General features: G+C 39.6%; 1 protein-coding gene across 1 annotated transcript in view; it reads left to right on the plus strand.

The window, feature by feature from the left end:
- The window catches only part of LOC127651262 (protein Dok-7-like), a 48,015-nt gene that overhangs the window by 20,603 nt on the left and 6,964 nt on the right, over positions 1-20,448 (plus strand). Inside the window, 2 exon segments of the mRNA XM_052137013.1 lie at positions 6,293-6,412; positions 14,847-14,954. Of these exon segments, the coding sequence (XP_051992973.1) occupies positions 6,293-6,412; positions 14,847-14,954 (228 nt within the window).

Genomic DNA, 20,448 nt, shown 5'->3' on the forward strand with positions numbered 1-20,448 from the left:
ATGGGTTTATGGTTGGTAGCTATTGACATGTGTATGGAGGAGGTGTGGGCAACGGAGCACAATTCATCAGTTTAATGTATTCAAATCAGTTAATGTTATGTGAGCTGTAACTGATACGACATATCACATGATATAACCAAAGCAGCAAATGGTCTAATTAAACGTTTCTCTTTGTGTTTGCGGTTAGCATATTAACCCATTAGCCTGCTGAAATAACATTCCATCATGCATTCCCTATGGTTGGCAAGTTAATAAATGATACTTTTAAGCTAAAATATAAAAAAAATTAGCATTTTTACAAGTTATATTTTTACTTAATGGTCGATATCAGGAATGGACATTTGCATTAGTAACAATGCAATTATTGATGTCAGAAATTATAAATTTTGCTAGTAAGAATTGCATTGTTTGATTTGCAGAATCAAGAATTGCATAGATTGCATGCTTTAGATCAGGCTTCAGCAAATGCAAACAATAGACGTTTGCTAATTTTGTAAAGCTTCTAAATACTAACAAATCACTTGTTTTGAATCAATGCTTCAAAGCCTGATTCACACTGCCCAAGTAGTGTGATTTCACTAGCAGATGCCACCAGTATGTGACATGTAAAGCACTTCAACAAGCTGAATCGTGAACCATAATAATTGATTAATTTTACTCAAAGCTCCAAAATGCTTTATGATGTATCATTGTCTCAAACAGTATCACACATAATTCTAAGGAACAGTAATCTCTCCCAAGGTAACAAATAAACCCATGTCATAACATAAAACAACATAATTAACATTATATAGAACTTAAAACATAACTTTAACCCACAATACCTTTTAAATGTTAATTTACAACACCCCCAAACAGTCCCTATAACCTGCACAGCACTGTACCTCATTAATTATGCAATGACAACAGCCAATAGCAAGTCCTCAAGCATTAACAACAACAGACTTTAAAGTATATTCCTGGCAAGGACTATAATTCGATGTAGTATTAGCAGCTGTTTACCTTTAAATAGGTAAACATGCCATTGCCCTTTGCACCAAGAAACGTCTGATCGATCCATCTAACCCTGAGGTGTCCAAACTAGGGCCAGTGGGCCAAAGTTAGCCTGTGACGACCTTTGATTTGGCCCGCATAATCATAGATGTTCAGCACTTACTGAAATAAGTGCTGTCTAAAAGTTAGCTCCATTAGCCATCCCAGGTGCCACCCCAAAATTGTCACTATGATTGGCCAGCTCCAAAGTCGGAGGTGGGCATTCAATGCCACCTGGCAGATCATGGTTGGTTTAAAATGGAAGTGAAGTAGTGTCAAGATGGTAATTAGGTGGACTCGCGGAACAGTGCGTACAGTCATCTGAAATGAAATATGTCTTTAACGCGCACTATACGTTGTGCATCATTTCATAGCCATGTGAACGTGACCACTGAAGTGCACCCATCAGGTGAGGGAGCATTTCAATATAAACGACACTCCAAAACACTGCACAACATTACGACAAGCACTATTAGTGAACAGACCAGGACTCTCAAAAATCCCTTTTCTGCTCTGCCAGCTAGACAAAAACGGTAATGCACTAAACTAATTATTCATATTTAATCTTCTTATTCTGACTAAATCCCTTTTTAGGGTGTGTATTACAACTGTGTGCATCAACTGCGATTCATTTGTCAAATGTGATGATATCTTGTTTACTTGCAACTATCTGCCTAAATACAGTTCTCCGTTGCCTCCGTGTCTGAAACGTCTATTCGCGCATCTTTCAAGTGGCTTGTTGAGTGTTACCGCGGAGATGTAGCGTGTGGAGGCCCACACTATTCTCTGCGGCATCCATGCACAGCTGACCATGCGCTCCACCAAGAATGAAAACCACACATTATTGTGACCACGAGGAGGTTACCCCATGTGACTCTACCCTCCCTAGCAACCGGGCCAATTTGGTTGCTTAGGAGACCTGGCTTGAGTCACTCAGCACACCCTGGATTCGAACTTTTAACTCCAGGGGTGGTACTCAGCGATACTCGCTGAGCTACCCAGGCCCCGAAGATCAGTCTTAAAGTCAGCAGAATTAGACAAAGTAGAATAATGAACAATATTGCTTTGTATCCTAATATTGGGGATGAGGAAATAACTTTAACCCTTAACTCTTCAGGTCACACAATGTTGAATGCAATATACCATTTAATTAGGTATAAAACACAGGGCAATTTGTGCTTGTGTAACGTTTTTGAATGCAAAGACAAACAATAAAACAACTGTCAAACGATTTAATAGACATAAAAAAGAGGGACCCGTAGACAAGAACATGCATTTGGATCAATACAGTGTTCCAGAAGTATCCGATACTAAAGAAATCTGCTTCATCAAATGTATGCATGAACTTGCAATGACAAGTGTATAGCCAGTCTCTGTGCTGGGTGGCGCAGAAACAGATTTGAATCTCTTATGGTGGTTTTGCATATAGTAGGTTTTAAGTGAACCAGAAAGGGAACCAGCCACAAATGGATCGGTATCGGCTCCGAAACAGACGTTTTTAGACGGATTGGGTATCGGTCCCACGAGCCCAATCCAAATCTGATACTGTGTGTTAGTCATGTTCGTTCCTGTCAAGCTCCAAAAATTACATAAAAAAAAAACATAAAAACACCATTGAAGTAGTACATATGACTCGTACATTTTATTCAAAGCCACTTGAAGACATGCAGTAGCTCTGTCAGTCACAAAAGGCTGTGTTTAATAAGTAAATATATAATCAGGGTTATATATCAGGTTGGGAGGGTTACTTTTGAAATATATTCCACTACAGATTACAGAATGCATGCTGTAAAATGTAATTTGTAATGTATTTCGTTAGATTACTCAAGGTCAGTAATGTATTCTAAATACTTTGGATTACTTCTTCAGCACTGGTAGATTTTTTCACTTGTTTTGACTATAAAAGTCTGCCAGTACAGTAAGACAATATACACATGTTAAAAATACATTCTCTGAAAAACCAAAATATCTTATGCAGTGTTGTTTCAAAAACAAGAAATCAAATTGATCTTTGATTTTTAGATATTTTTACAGGAAAACAATACAACAATTATCATAAAGAATATGATTTTTGCCCTAATATCAAAGGTTTTACTAGAAAAAGAAATTATGATCTGACGTGAATTTTCTTGATAAAAAATATGATTGTGCCTGGTATGTGCATGTAAAATGGCTAGAAATAGCATTATAGCTTAGCGTAAAGCTGACAATTTATGCAAGGTTTATTTCTATTTCTTCTGCTACAAACTTACTTCAATGAATGTAACACATCATAAGAAAGTGTTTCACCGCTGTTAAAATGCACTTTGGATCGCATCATTTATATGTATAAATGTTTTTCATCTGAAAGGACTAAATATTCAATGAAACAAATGACAATAAAATGCAAAGTAATCTCTTCAGTAATCAAAATACGTTCTTGAATGTAACTGTATTCTAATTACGAATTATTTAAATTGTAACTGTAGTGGAATACAGTTACTTATATTTTGTATTTTAAATACATATTCCCGTTATATGTATTCCATTACTCCCCAACCCTGTATATAATAGGCACGTGCAGTGCCAGTTCGTCATTGAATGGCATTGCTCTATTTACACACACACACACACTTTTTGGCCTTCACGCATTGTGCAATATATGAGCGCTACTCACAAACAACATATCAGATGTAGATACTCAATAGTTCGGTTCACTTATAATATGCATTTAGAATGGCGCTGGAGGTGCATTTTACCAGAATTTGAATAAGAAGAAAATGAAACTACTGTAAACTTGCTAACAAACAGACACATACAGGATTTCCTTGAGAGTTCAGATTGTCAAAATAAAAGCCAGAGAGTTTTAAAGTTAAAGGTGCATGATTGAAATATATTACTTTTGTATTTCAAATTTAAAAAGTCAATAATAATAATAATAATATATTATTATTATTATTATTATTATTATTATTATTATTTGCTTACAAATTATAACAATATTTAAGTTTAAGTGTTCCAAAAAATAACTGTGAATGAAAAGTGAACTGATATCTTACAACTAAATTGAACAAAAAGATATCTGAATCCTTTAAAGTCCAGAGACAAGTTGAATTTTTTTTGCAAAAAAAATGCCTTCTTTTCAACTGAATATTTAGACTGGAATTACTGCTATTTTGCTGCAGCATTATCCAGTAGACTAGCTAGCAATAATGTTTTTCTTAATAATTTGTACATTATATTGAAATAATGAAGTTAGGGTTTGTGTTTCATTACATATAATTAGCATCATTCAGTGAGGTATAGATATTCTAAACTGATTACGGAAATTGTAGATATCGGAATCGGAAGAGAAAAAGTGGTATCGGTGCATCCCTAATTTGTGTACGCAACCTCTTCAAAATCTAACAAACCAATGAGAATTCTTCATTTACAGTGGGTACGGAAAGTATTCAGACCCCCTTAAATTTTTCACTCTTTGTTATATTGCAGCCATTTGCTAAAATCATTTAAGTTCATTTTTCTTCCTCATGATTGTACATACAGCACCCCATATTGACAGAAGAACACAGAATTGTTGAAGTTTTTGCATATTTATTAAAAAAGAAAAACTGAAATATCACATGGTCCTAAGTATTCAGACCCTTTTTTCAGTATTTAGTAGAAGCACCCTTTTGATCTAATACAGCCATGAGTCTTTTTGGGAAAGATGCAACAAGTTTTTCACATCTGGATTTGGGTATCCTCTGCCATTCCTCCTTGCAGATCCTCTCCAGTTCTGTCAGGTTGGATGGTAAACGTTGGTGGACAGCCATTTTCAGGTCTCTCCAGAGATGCTCAATTGGGTTTAAGTCAGGGCTCTGGCTGGGCCATTCAAGAACAGTCACGGAGTTGTTGTGAAGCCACTCCTTTGTTATTTTAGCGGTGTGCTTAGGGTCATTGTCTTGTTGGAAGGTGAACCTTCGGCCCAGTCTGAGGTCCAGAGCACTCTGGAGAAGGTTTTCGTCCAGGATATCCCTGTACTTGGCTGCATTCATCTTTCCCTCGATTGCAACCAGTCGTCCTGTCCCTGCAGCTGAAAAACACCCCCACAGCATGATGCTGCCACCACCATGCTTCTCTGTTGAGACTGTATTGGACAGGTGATGAGCAGTGCCTGGTTTTCTCCACACATACCGCTTAGAATTAAGCCCAAAAAGTTCTATCTTGGACTCATCAGACCAGATAATCTTATTTATCACCATCTTGGAGTCTCCATGCGGGCTTTCATGTGTCTTGTACTGAGGAGAGGCTTCCATCGGGCCACTCTGCCATAAAGCCCCGACTGGTGGATGGCTGCAGTGATGGTTGACTTACTACAACTTTCTCCCATCTCCCGACTGCATCTCTGGAGCTCAGCCACAGTGATCTTTGGGTTCTTCTTTACCTCTCTCATCAAGGCTCTTCTCCCCCGATAGCTCAGTTTGGCCAGACGGCCAGCTCTAGGAAGGGTTCTGGTCGTCCCAAACATCTTCCATTTAAGGATTATGGAGGCCACTGTGCTCTTATGAACCTTAAGGGCAGCAGAAATTTTTTGTAACCTTGGCCAGATCTGTGCCTTGCCACAATTCTGTCTCTGAGCTCTTCAGGCAGTTCCTTTGACCTCATGATTCTCATTTGCTCTGACATGCACTGTGAGCTGTAAGGTCTTATATAGACAGGTGTGTGGCTTTCCTAATCAAGTCCAATCAGTATAATCAAACACAGCTGGACTCAATTGAAGGTGTAGAACCATCTCAAGGATGATCAGAAGAAATGGACAGCACCTGAGTTAAATATATGAGTGTCACAGCAAAGGGTCTGAATACTTAGGACCATGTGGTATTTCAGTTTTTCTTTTTTAATAAATGTGCAAAAATGTCAACAATTCTGTGTTTTTCTGTCAATATGGGGTGCTGTGTGTACAATAATGAGGAAAAAAATTAACTTAAATGATTTTAGCAAATGGCTGCAATATAACAAAGAGTGAAAAATTTAAGGGGTCTGAATACTTTCCGTACCCACTGTATATTAATTAGTGATTTGTGAATGTCTCATCTGTTCAGAGGAATGGCTTGATGTTCCCTCATTTGCCTGATTTTCTTGTGACAGCTGGTCATTACTAAAACTAATCTTTTATTCAATACCATGGACAATTAATATCAATCTCAATTCGAAATGGTACATATGTCTTTTGAGGAAAACAAACACAAGTTACTAAGAAATAATTGTATTCTTGCTCTGTCTTTCACTGTCTCCACAGGGGCTGGTGTTTTCTTTCTTGCCTGTGCAGAAGGAGAACAGATCAGTTTTTTGTTTGATTGCATCGTTCGCGGCATATCGCCTAGCAGGGGGCCATTTGGACTGCGCCCAGTCCTGCCAGGTGAGTTTGTTTATATGGAGGTGCGTGATGGAAGATCTCAGTTGAGAGATTTCAGAGTGAATATGCCCTCACTGCTGGCTTTATTAACTTAATGTGGTGTAGGCTACTTAAACCTTATACATGATTAGGAAGTGGTGTATGGGGTCTCTATCTCCCTTAATAAGTCACTCTAGATCTATGTTCAGAATTAATTTATAACAACATGTAGTGTCACAGTGAAGTAAGGACACTATCAAACTAGTGATAGAAAAAAAATATTCTTGTACATTACTCCTTTTCATTTAACAAAGCAACTTTGTGAAATGCTATAGAGGCTACTGCGTCATTTTATTGAATAGACACTATCATGTTTTGTACATCTATTAATAGTACCGTACTGTAGTCAATCACTTTAATTTAGTTGAAAGAACTTTATTGATTTCTACTTTGTAATGACAATAATCTTTAAAATCTAGGCACTCAATGGCTTCATGTTGATGGAGGATGATAATAATATAAGTATTAGTTGTTTCATCTACATGGTACATACAGTATCATTGAAATGGAGCCTATTACTACCCTAATACAGAATTATTGTACTAAAAATCAATGCAAGGCTCTCATTTAGTTTATTGATCTGTCCAAGATAGATTTACCACATAAGCATAATTAAACCTTAATGAGTTTGACATATAGCTTTATAGATCAAACCACGATGAGCCACACTGACAAACAGAATAATTTAATTGAGTTGGTGAGCCAGCGACATTGAGCTAAAATTATATGGTCTAGCTGTAAGGTAAGAGAACAGAAACCTTTGGAGAGCTGCCATGCAGTTACTTATGTGAAAAAAGGATATGGATGATTGTATGGCTTAAAACATTGCTTAAAAAAAAAACAACAACACATCTTTAAACTTTTTAAGTCTAGTTATAGTGACTCACTACTTAGCCAGAAAGGTTGTAAGACAGTAGAACTCACATTTCTGTTTTTGCACATTGGTCAATGACGTGACGCTCATTTTTGTTATTTTTCTCTAAATTATTAAAAACTATATTTTTACAAAATAAATGGTGAGACTAAAACATTGATAATCCAATTCAGAATTAGCTTTATTGCCAAGTGTTCACACGTAGACAAGGATTTTTTTTGGTGATAGGAGAAACAAGTGCACACAGAATATTACAGTGAGACAAAGAATATAAAAAAGGTAAGAGTATAAATAGACATACAAATAATAGAACATATCACAGAATGGCGTATGTACATGTGCAAGTGGTAATGTACGTGCAAGCTAGAGAGGTATGGACAGTTATTGAAATAAATATGTGAATTTACATATGTACATGAGATATGTATTTACATTATTGCACTATGGGGGAGTCCTGAGGCAGTTTAATTGTTCTTGAGGAAAATGGCCTGAGGGTAAATACTGTTGTTGTGCCTGGATGTCCTGGCGCTCAGTGCTCTGTATCGCCAGCCACAGGGTGTGTTGGGTCCAGAGTGATTCTACCTGCACATTTCCTCACTCTGGAGATGTACAGGTCTTGGGGTGCAGGGGTGCAGGGGGCACCAATAGCAGCAGCTCCTGTGGCAGGCTGAACTTCCTCAGCTGGCAAAGGAAGTACAACCTCTGCTGAGCCTTCTTCACAATGGAGTTGGAACAGGTCTTGTTAGCTGTTCCTCGCTCTAGACTTAGGACCAAAGGTGACTGTGCCTTTGAGGTTGTTGCTCCCAAACTGTGGAATGTTCTCCCTTTGGATTTAAGATCTGTAGACTCTGTGGTCATTTTTAAGAAGCAGCTAAAAACCCACTTGTTTAAAATTGCTTTTGTCTAATTATAATTTTTTTTATGCTTCCTTGTTTTTATATTGTGGATGTTAAGCACTTTGTGACATCTGTTCTAGAAAGGTGCTATAGAAATACAAATTACTTACTTACTATGTGGGTGTCCCATCTCAGGTCCTGAGAGATGGTAGAGCCCAGAAACCTGAATGACTCCACTGCTGCCACAGTGCTTTTCAGGATGGTGGGTGTGGGGGGTTTCCTGAAGTCCACTGTCATCTTCACTGTTTTGAGCGTGTTCAGCTCAAGGTTGAACCACACCAGACAGCTAGCTGATCAACCTCCTGTCTATATGCAGGCTCATCAATGACGAGGATGAGGCCAATGACCGTGGTGTTGTCTGCAAACTACGGGAGCTTGACAATGGGCTCTTTTGCAGTGCAGTCATTTGTGTACAAGGAAAAGGGCAATGGAGAGAGAACGCATCCGTGAGGAGCACCGGTGCTAATAGTGAGGGTCCGGGATGAAAGTTCCCCATGTCTCACTAGCTGCTGCCTATCTGTCAGAAAGCTGGTGATCCATCGACAGATGGGGTGGGCACGGAGATAAGACAGATAAGACTGGAATACAAAAAAATGACCTACAAAATGGAGCACAACTGCTTGGCTAGAAGGTACAAGACAATCTGGCAACACGCACAAGGTAGTTATATTGGGAGGTAGAATAATTAACTAAACAAGACAGGTGAGACTACTTAGCCACAAAAGCCATGGCCCCTCCTCCTACTATTCATCAGCCTCTGGACTGTGTAGGCAGGGACACCATCAACAAGTCGGGGAGGCAGGAGGAGAGGGTTTAAGGGTGGAGCTTTTTACTGGATGGATGCAGGCAAGGTGAAAACTGTTAAGGTAGTGGGGTACTTTGAGCTTGACAGAAACAGGACTAAGGACTTTAGTGATGGGAAAGGGTACAACAAAGCGGGAAGCATGATTGTGGGCCGGAAATTTGAGGGGAAGGTGCTGGGTGGAAAGTCGAACCTTCTGGCCTAACATGTAGGTAATATGAGTTGAACGGTGAACAAATAAGGGAACCTCTGTACTGGAGACAGGTACACACTATTGGATGGCCAAGGCAGAACCTATGAAGTTCCCCTCAGCCCCAGATCCACATACACAGAGCACTGGTGTGTGGTTTCTCCCCACTGACGCATAGCTGGGAGGAGAGTGTGCTGTGCGGGGGCATTCTCTACCAAAGTCACACTCACCACTTACTGGTGAGCTGCATATTTTAATGGACAGGAATAGGCATGATGTCCAGGCATGCCGCAATCCAGACATAACCCTCCCACCAACGGCGATGACTCTCCTCCAGATCTAGACTGGTGTGATCAATCTGCAAAGGCTTAACTATCACCTAAATGCCAAACACACGATACATGGCACTGATGAGGGGCCGCTGTGCCAGACTAGCTTGTTGGAGTTCTCCCATTTCAAATAATTTAGACTTTGAAGTCTTTGCCTCTGATCTTTTGAAGCATCAGCTAATGATTTGGATGGAGTATCATTATGTGGTCAGTGACGGCACTAAAAGCAGAATAAGGGTGTGTTCACACTTGGCCATTGGTCCAGAAAATTATACATTTAGTCCTGGTTCGCTTAGCATTCACACTGACATTTTTAACACTGAATCTAAAGATACGAAACAAAACGCATCAGGAAAAAGTCACAACCTGATTTTTGACATATATTTTGCAGATGACGGAACTTGATGAACAACCAAAACAATGCTGGCTGCTGGGCTAAATGCGCTCGTTGGATTTATGTATGTATATATGGTGGTATTTTTACCAGCTGAGAACAAATGAAGCGCTAATAAAATGTGTAAAGGAGTCAAAACAGCACCAGGAATTCCTCCATTGTACACACAAACGAAGATATGCTGCAAGGACTGATGATGACTGTTCCAACGCCTGTACCAAACTATAATGGGCAACATAGTTCCTATGATGAGAAGAACCAGGTATCCTTGAGGTCAGTGTTAGGTAAATGACTTCCTGTTTTTGGTCCGTTTAGACGTCTTTGGTCCATGTTGCGTTCATATATGAATCGAACCGCACCAGAGTTCATTTGGAAGTGGACCGAGACCCACTATTCCGGCGGTCTTGGTCCGCTTGTTTGGTGCGCACTAAGGTTCGGATATCAGCTTTCACACTTGTTCAAATGAACCGCACGAACAAAGCTATCGCACCAGAATTCTTTTTAATCAAACTAAACCTGTCAAGTGTGAACACACCCTAAGATTTTGGCCATGTTCAGAATGGCATTCTACATCCTAAAATTACTTTGAATTTTTGTGCTATACATAGATATGACAGAAGTAGTAAGATTAGTATGGGTAGTTCACGAACATGCCGTTGTTTGCAGTGCTTTTCATGTGGAGTTAAAACGGTGCTTAACACCCTTACACGAATTATGTGCATTCCATATCCAAAGTGGATAGCCACAGACTGCGAGCCGATTAATATTGTTAAGGATGAGGGTTTAAGAGATTTAATGCTCATTGAAATAAACATGTAACCTATGGGGACTAGTTCTTTCAAAAAGTCAGCCTTCCACTTAGACTTTGGGAAATGTTTATGCTATTTAAATAGATTTCCATATACTGTGGAATGCTTTGTTTGGAAAATATCAATAAAGCATTTTTGTTACATTATTGTTGTGAAATAAATGCCATTTGACAGGAAAAGAAGTACAACCCTAATTCCAAAAAAGTTGGGGCAGTGTGGAAAATGCTAATAAAAATAAAAAGGAGGGATTTGTAAATTATATTTACCGTGTTATATAGAGTGCCACAGTCTGATTCCGAAAGTAAAAATCCCAGTAACTTTTTCCATAGACTAATTGATTTTCAACGATAACTAAAAAACTTTTAAAGACCGGCCTACCGTGAGCTCTGAGGTTGTTAATCGATGGTAGATGCTTCTGTTGAAGCTATCAGTCTGCGTTATTTCAACTTCATTGCTTAAAAATTATGTTTGATAGAGGATGTCAACAACTACATTAGCCATGGTCCAGAAACTACTTTACTAATCAGAGAGCCGTGGCCAACAAATCCTGCGAAACATGCCTCAGAGCGACCATCCACTCCGATATCTGGGGAGGGTGGCAGCTTTTGAAGATTGGTCGTCTAGAAGACTGGGGAATTTGGACTCGTTTGTGGGTAAATGGGGCAAATTTTTGCCGTTCTTAGAGGGCTCTCGGGGAGGGGGAGTGGAGAGAGAGGTATAGTTGCTAATGTGTTTGATTATAATTTTTTTGTGTGTGTGTGTATCTTCTCATATATGTTACCACAGGAAAGTTTGTTGAGGGTCAGGGTGGAGTTGGGGATTGGGAGGGGTAATAGTGGGGATTAAATGTTGATTATGTGTATATATGTTTTGCTTTTCTTTGTTTAATGTATGAATCAATAAAAAATGTTAATCATAAAAAAACTAACTAAAATCAATAGTTTTATATAGTCCTGTTGTTTTTATTCAATTACATAATGTACAATGCTGCATGAAATTGTAGTTCATGTCCTCGTGAAAGACGGTAAGTACACAGCCTTGTGCCTTCATCTTATTGTCCTATTTTCAAATACTTTTTGCCTTAAACAAAGTTTGTGATGTTGTAATTCACCTTGGAGCTGGTTGATTTGGTTTATGGCTTACAACTCTTTTATGGAGGATTTAATGAAATCCTTTTGCAAAAAATGTATGGGAAAAATACTTTCGGAACCCAGATGGCTGAAAAGTGGGCGGGCACTGTTGCGCTCTATTGAAAGCACTACAACAACACATGATTTGAAGACAGTCTGGATGGCAGCGTATATCCTCTAAAATGTGTACATATCTTTCTGCATTAACGGTGCCCTCACAGATGTGCAAGTAAACAATAGGCATTGACACACCCCATAACATGACCGACACTGGCTTTTGGACCTGATGTTGATAACAGCTTGGATTGTCCTTTTCCACTTTGGCATGGAGAGCATGAAAAAAATATGTTTATCTAATGAATTACACGGTGTCCCGATTAATTAATCGCGATTAATCGCAAAAACAAATATTTGCTGAGAAAGACCCTTACATAACAATAATATAATATATAATGATTATACATATTTATATCAATGTATAATTATACATAGTTATCTTTTAAATATTAAAAAATTATATATATATAAATAAAAAGTATTCAAATAATTAAAATGCATTACATTCTTAATCATTGATAAGACAATACCAAAAGCGGCTTTAGAACACAATGTCTTGTTTACTACCATAGTATTGATCATAAGACAATCATTGGCATACAGTTCACAGCAATCCATTTCACAAGTGAATTTGTAAATCAGTTGGAGGTTTATTATGAGGGCTTGTTTAAGGACACGTCAATTTACACCTGCGTCAGACATTTTTTTTATTAATGCTTACAAAACTTTTACATCTAGAGCCAAGAGGTATATTAAAACAAACAACAACAAAAAGGAAAATAAATAAATAAACAGTTTAATATATTTCAATACACATTACAGCTTTCTTGTTATTCAAATTGGAAATTGTTCTTAGGTATTGCTGAAACTCTGAATTAAAAATGAAAACTAATGGTTTATAACCACTATATTTACATTTATGAATACTAAACTTTGGCAACAAAAGCAGAACATTAATCAAATAATATTCCTTATGAAGAGACATGTCATAGCTAAAAAAAACTAATAAAACATTTTCAAAACAAAGGTGAAAGCTGGGAAAAACATGATCTCTAACAATCTTGCAGAAATCAGACCAAAAACAAGTCGAGTAGGGACAACTCCAAAATAAATGAAAAAATTTTTCCTCCTGCAGACCACAAAATGAACAGAATGAATCGACATCACAATTAAATCTCTCTACAAGAAAATAATTAGTGAGGTAGTACTTATAAATAAGTTTGAAAGAAATTTCTTTGATTTTATTCGTGTTTAAATATTTATGTGTAAATTCCAAATTTTGCACCATCACAATCCAGAGTTAGACATGCTTGTGTCGCGTCTCTGGTGCGTTGCATCATAAACATAAAATGTTTAGGTCACTGTTTCAAGTTAAATATAGTTTAATACTCAATCTTTAAACACATCTTGAGAACCCTTAGTTCGCATTTGCACTCCTTCAATTGTTTTGAATGCAAGAACGTGTTGTTCTGCCTACTGAAGTGTTTTCTTCACTGTATAAACTGTGCATTGCTCATACAGCTGAATTTTCACTTACTGCTCTCTGGATTAAACAGGTGGTACTACAAGCTTGCATTTCTCAGGACTCTTCCTTATTATGGTCCGGGGGGCATTGCGATTAATTGCGTTAATATTTTTAATGCGTTATTTTTTGTAAAATTAATCGCACGGAATTAACGCGTTAAATTGACAGCCCTAATATATATATATATATATATATTTTTTTTATTTATGTTTTTTTTTTTTTTTGTGTAGAAAATGCTATACATATTTTTCTAAAATGTATAAAACCAACATGGACACTGTAATTTCTACAAACTTGATACATGTTTAAAAAACATTTTTAAAAGATTTCTCATTTATCATATTGAACATCCTTATTTGTCAATGACTCACATTTGTGTGTATAAATGTTAACATGTTTACTCTGAACAACGAAACTTATTAGGCATTATATTTGTCAAATTAGTGCTTACTGATAAGCAAAATACAACCACAGAAGTGGTATAGTTAAAGTGCTACAGTAGGCTGGGGATTGAAAATTTGCAAGTTCAAATCCCACAGAGGTTGATCTGTTATCCATCCTTATTGTGCCCAAGTCAATTAACCCCAGGTCGTTCCAGGGGCGTTATCCATGTAATAAGCGTGCTGTATTGCTTTGGATAAAAGACTCATTTACAGAGGTGATCTATGGCATTTTGTTCTTATTGGAATCATTTTTCCCAATTAATGTTGAGCACCATGGCCTTAAAAAAGTACATGATTAATAGACAAAGCTTTTCTAAACTGGGTAAAGATAATCAAATTTCTCTTTTGAACAATGACACAGAAATAATTTTGCCAAAATGATGGCAAAAATATTTTTGCAGTCTTTTTTAGTCCATTGCACTATTTATATGCTAATACGGTTCTGCTGTAATTTAGTTGCTACTAAATTGTCTCTACCCCTACGTATTCCACTGTTCTTTGTTTGTACTCTTTCTGTCTTTTTTGTGAGCCTTTTGTGTATTTATTCTCTCCGGACTGGTTTATTGTCTCATTTGAACAATTTGTGCTCAGTGTTCTGGTTTCTTCTATTGTGAGAAAGAGTGATCACCAACCATGCTCAAAAAGAGGTCTCAAATATCCCATTGCTCCCCAACTGTGTGTGGGTACAAATGCGCATGAGTACTTGTGTGATGATGTGCCAGCAGAGATTGATAAATGTGGTCACTTGGCTCCTGTAATTCTCTTCGCAGAGACAGTGATTCAACAGTGATTGATTATATATGACTTAATACACAAGAGACAAATTATGGCTGTCAAGTGCATGTTTATATTTTGTGTGTGTGTTTATGAGGACATAGGTGGAGTCGAGAGCGATTAATGTGTAAATGCTTTAGATACATACTAATCTGATGAGTTTCTGTTTCCATAGACCCCACTGCTAACCCATCGTCCGTAGAAGACAGAATCAGCCAAGAAGCCTGTGAACTAGAGAAACGACTCAGTATGCTGTCGATATGTAGCCAAAACAGTAGTGCAGGTAATTTAAGGCATGCATGCAATATACTGTATACATTGAACATTATTATTTTAAATTTGAATTCTTTTTTTTAATTTTTAAAATGTCATTAAAGGGATCACATCATATAATTTTTGTAATTATTATTTCCAGTTATAATGTTAGTAAAGTTTGTTGTGCCAAAAACAGAACACTGCAAAAAATAATTTTCTTATTGAATATTTTTGTCTTATTTTCCAAAATATATATAAAAACATCCTTTAAACAAGAAGAAGAAAAAACACTCAAGAAGCAGAATGACAGAAGAACATCCTTGTTACTTCCATAACCTCCATTCCCTCCATTGTTCCATGGAGGGAACAAGACACAGCGTCTACATCGGGGGTTGTCACTCCCAAGGGGAAGACACCGTGGAGACCACACCCCACCCAGAGAGAGAGCTAGGTGACATGGTCTTGCCGAGTCTAGTCAGAAGTTTGTCATGTGGAAAAGTCCCATGGTAGGTCCTACCAAATGGGGAGGAAGCTCTACGAGCCTGGTGACTAAGGTAGATGCAGTTTACCAACAGGGAAACGTTTTTCAGTGAAATATACGTCGCAAGGAGTTACCTACGGGGAACCAGCTCAAGTACTGAACTGGTGGCGAGATTCTCCACAAACTCGCCTGCTACCGGGCTAGGAGGAAGTCAACCGAGTGTGAGGTCTGAGAACCAAGTCTGGTTGGGCCAGTAGGGTGCTACTAGGATGACCTGCTCCTCGTCCTCCCTGACTTTGTACAGGGTCTGTGCAAGCAGGCTCACTGGGGGAAAGCATACTTGTGTAGTCCAGGTGGCCAATTGTGTGCCAGCGCATCTATACCGAGGGGTGCCTCGGTCAGGACGTACCAGAGCGGGCAATGGGAGGATTCTGGGGAGGCAAACAGGTCTACCTATGCCTGCCCGTATTGACTCCAGATCAGCTGGACCACCTGAGGGTGGAGTCTCCACTCTCCCTTGCGGGTAACCTGCCTTGACAGCGCGTCCGCTGCGGTGTTGAGGTCGCCCTGGATGTGAGTGGCTCACAGCGACTTGAGGTGCTGCTGACTCAAGAGGAGGAGATGGCGGACGAGTTGTGACATGCGAGGGGAGTGTAAACCGCCTTGGCGGTTGATAAATGCTACCGAGGCTGTGTTGTCTGTTCGAACCTGCACGTGCTCGCCCTAGATCAATGGCCGTAATCTTCGCAGTATTGCCAACAACTCAAGGCAGTTGATGTGCCAACGCAGCAGTGGGCCCGTTCAGTAGACCTGTACTAGGGGAACCCCTGCCCGTAGAAATGCGAGGTCATTCCAAGGGCTGAAAAGGCGGCGACAGATCGGCGTGATGGCCACACGATGTGTCCGATGGGCGCCATGCCCATCTGAGGACTTGAGTCCGGAGCCAGTGCTGAAGCGTCTCTCATATGCATCAACCTGAGCTGTGTGGCCACTGCCGAGGATGCCATATGCCCCAGGAGCCTCTGAAATAGTTTCAGTGGAACCGTGGTCTTCTGTCTGAATGCCTTCAAACAGGTCACCACCGACTGGGCACACTCGTTTGTGAGACGCGCCATCATCGAGACTGAGTCCAACTCCAGGCCGAGAAAAGAGATGCTCTGAACCGGGAGGAGATTGCTCTTTTCCCAGTTGACCTGAAACCCTAGTCGGCTGAGGTGCGAGAGCACCAGGTCCCTGTGTGCACACAACACGTCTGAAGCGTGAGCTATGATTAGACAGTAGTCGAGGTAGTTAAGAATGCGAATGCCCACTTCCCTTAACAGGGCAAGCGCTGCCTCTATGACCTTCATGAAGAGGCGAGGAGACAAGGACAGGCCGAAAGGGAGGACTTTGTACTGGTATGCCCGGCCCTCGAATGCAAACCACAGGAAGGGACTGTGTCGAGGTAGAATCGAGACGTGGAAGTACGCGTCCTTCAGGTCTACCGCAGCGAACCAATCTTGATGTCAGATGCTCACTAGAATGTGCCTTTGCGTCAGCATCTTGAATGGGACACTGTGTAAAGCCCGGTTCAGTACCCGTAGGTCCAAGATTGGCCACAACCAATTGGGCTGTAAAACCCCTTCTTCATTTTGGCCAGAGGGACGGGTTCAGTTGCACGCTTCCGCAGAATATTGGCGTTTTCCACACGCAAGGTAGCGGCGTTCTCGCCCTTCACCGTGGTGAAGTGGATGCCACTGAAACCTGGGCGGGCTCCTGGCGAATTGAATCACGTAGCCGAGTCGGATGGTCCGGATCAGCCACCGCAACGGGTTGGAGAGCGCGACCCACGCTCCGGGCGAGGGGGACCAAGGGGACAATCTCGCCGGACGTATCGGTGGTTGGGGCCTCGCGGAGCCGGGGAGTTTAAAACACAAATTTAATCCAGCGGTCAAACTCTTGCGAGCAATGCGAGGCAAAAAAAAAATGTCACGTTGTATCTGAACACACCATTACTGAGTAGTGTTTAAATAATTTTCTTTAAAAATATTTACTGGAGAAGCAAAATGTCAAGATATTTTATCTTGTTTTCAGAGACGTTTAACAACATTTTGTGAAACTTTGTGCTTTTTACAAGAGAAACAAACTTGATTTAAAGGGAAAACAAGTAAGGATGTTTAGATTTTTTTTAACAGAAAATGTGAGAAAAATACTCCGTATGAAAATTATTTATTGCAGTATGTAAAAAGATGCAGTGGCCAAAACAATTAAAGGTAGTTTATATATTTACATGCCGTTTTTTTCGACATGCGAATCATTATAGCAGTAGCCTGGAGTGCTTTATTATTTTATTAAAAAAAAATTCTGCCCAATTTGGAATGCCTAATTCCCACTACTTAGTAGGTCCTCGTGGTGGCGTGGTTACTCACCTCAACCCAGGTAGCTGAGGACAAGTCTCAGTTGCCTCCGCTTCTGAGACTGTCAGTTTGTGCATCTTATCACTCTTGCTGTGCATGACACCGCGGAGACTGACAGCATGTGGAGGATCATGCTATTCTCCGCGATCCACTCACAACTTACCATGTGCCTTGAGAATAAGAACCACTAATCGTGACCACGAGGTGGTTGTGAGCGGCGCCCAGACCTGAGGAACCAATCATCCAGCCGTGAAGGCTGTGGGGAGGACGGAGGGTTCCAGTCCAGCCCCACGCTGACAGCAGCCCAGGCAAGCATGTCGGCCATCTGGCGTCAGACTCAGTCTGGGCATGCCGACCCAAGGGTGGCAGCCCAATCGAGTCTTCCACGTCAGATGCCGGAACACACTCCAATGGAGCGGTTAGCTCATCTTCCAGCTCGGGGGGCTCAAGGGGATAAGCAGACTGGCCGTGAGCCCGGGCTGAAGTCAACGAGAGTGTCGGCGGGCGGGTGGTTCGTTGGGATGTACCCGGCAAAACCGAGCCCGCTGCCATCCCCAAATTGCCTCCATTGCCAGCCGGGTCGTCCTCAATCCCGTGGGAAGGAGCAGCGACGCGGGGGGTTGCTGGAGTGCTGTTCCTTTTTAGGAAGGAATGCCGTGACTACAAATTTGCCATGGAAAGGTTCTTGCCATGAGAACACAAACCATCCACAAACACTGCCTCAGTGTGATCGTACCTGAATCTGAACTAGGGCTGTCAATCAATGACATTTTTTAATCGAATGAATTACATGGTGTCCCGATTAATTAATTGTGATTAATCGCATTTAATCGCATATACAAATATTTGCTGAGAAAGCCCCTCACATAAAAATTATTCAATATATAATGATTATACATATTTATATCAATATATAATTATACATAGTTATCTTTAAATATAAAATCATTGGCATACAGTTCACAGCAATCCATTTTACAAGTGAATTTGTCAATCAGTTCGAGATTTATTATGAGGGCTTGTTTAAGGACCCATCAATGTACACCTGGTGTGTTGCGTCATAAACATAAAATGTTTAGGTCACTGTGTCAAGTTAAATATAGTTTAATACTCAATTTTAAACACATCTTGAGATGCCTTAGTTTGCATTTGCGCTCCTTCGAGTGTTTTGAACGCAAGAACGTATCGCATGTTTGTGTTGTTCTGCCTAGTGAAGTGTTTTCTTCACTGTATAAACTGCGCATTGCCCATACAGCTGAAATTTTGCTTACTGCCCTCTGGAGTAAACAGGTGGCACTACAAGCTTGCATTTATCAGGAATCTTCCTTATTATGGTCCGGGGGCAGTGCGATTAATTGCGTTTAAATCGACAGCCCTAATCTGAACATATTTAAAAAGTTTGTATAGCACAAAATCACATGAAATATGATTTTTACAAATCTGTTTCAAGCTACATTCATATGTGGTTTGCAGTCCTATTCAAATCACATTTCTGGAAATCCATTTAGTCTGACCTCTCTAATCAGATCTCAAGTGGCTTTTGCCATATGTCACTTTTCCAAGCTAAATAAAGACACATTATATGTTATATACATTGTTGCAGGAAACATGCTGACAGTCTGAACAAAGCCAAAGTGGCCCATATCGGATTTGAAAATGTCAGATTCAAAGTACTTGTGGCTAATCCCACTGTCATTTAATTAACAGATCTGTGTCACATGTGAGTAAAAATGTTTTTACTATGCTTTTGGTAAACAAGGCCCAGGTCAAATTTACAAACACCAAATCTTTACTTGGATGTCTTGTGTTGATGCATTTATCTTTGTGATGCCACAAAGTTGCAGAAGTATATGACTCATGTTTGTAGCTTAGTTTCAATACATGTGAATTCTCTTGAAATTAGGAAATATTTGAGTTCTAAATTAGGGATGTCCCAATACTGGTATCAGATCTGAAACTGTGCTCATGTACTGGTACTCGTGCTCATAAAAATGCTCTGATACCAAAATCCGATACCATCTTGATGTACAAATGTCATTATGTAAACATTTATCCCAAAAAATGTAATCACATTATGTCCTAGTGAGATTATTTTACTGCAAAAGCTGCGATTTAATGTGATAAATATATAGTTTGCATATAATTCAAAAGTGAGCGCTTTTGAATGTGTGGAGTCAATGTTGTGCTGCCGCCAGATGCTCATACATTTTAAGGCTCCTACAAGGCTCATACAGGGAAAACACCATCATGAGCATCACACTCTGTTTGTAGTAGATGACAGCAAACAGAGTTTAAATTCAAGTTGTAGCGTGAGGCACATGCAGAGTGCATACTTATTTAATTAAATAGCAGCCTATTATGGTTTAATAATCACTTTGAGTCATGCAGCGACCGACTTTTCCAGAGTGAGAAGCTGCCATCGAACATCAGCGCTCCTTGGTCAATACAGCACAGAAACACTTCAAAATAAAAGCTCTGTTAAAATGAAAAGTAAATTTATAGGAAAAAAGTATGACGGGAATATATCACTACTGTAAAGTTATGTAATATTCACTGTACTACTACTAATAAAAATAAATCAGTAATAATTGTATTATACTTAAGCAGTATCTAACATCTGTGATGCTTTGTTATGCAGCACTTTA

This window comes from Xyrauchen texanus, chromosome 11 (genome assembly GCF_025860055.1).
Source record: "Xyrauchen texanus isolate HMW12.3.18 chromosome 11, RBS_HiC_50CHRs, whole genome shotgun sequence".
Taxonomy (NCBI): Eukaryota; Metazoa; Chordata; class Actinopteri; order Cypriniformes; family Catostomidae; genus Xyrauchen; species Xyrauchen texanus.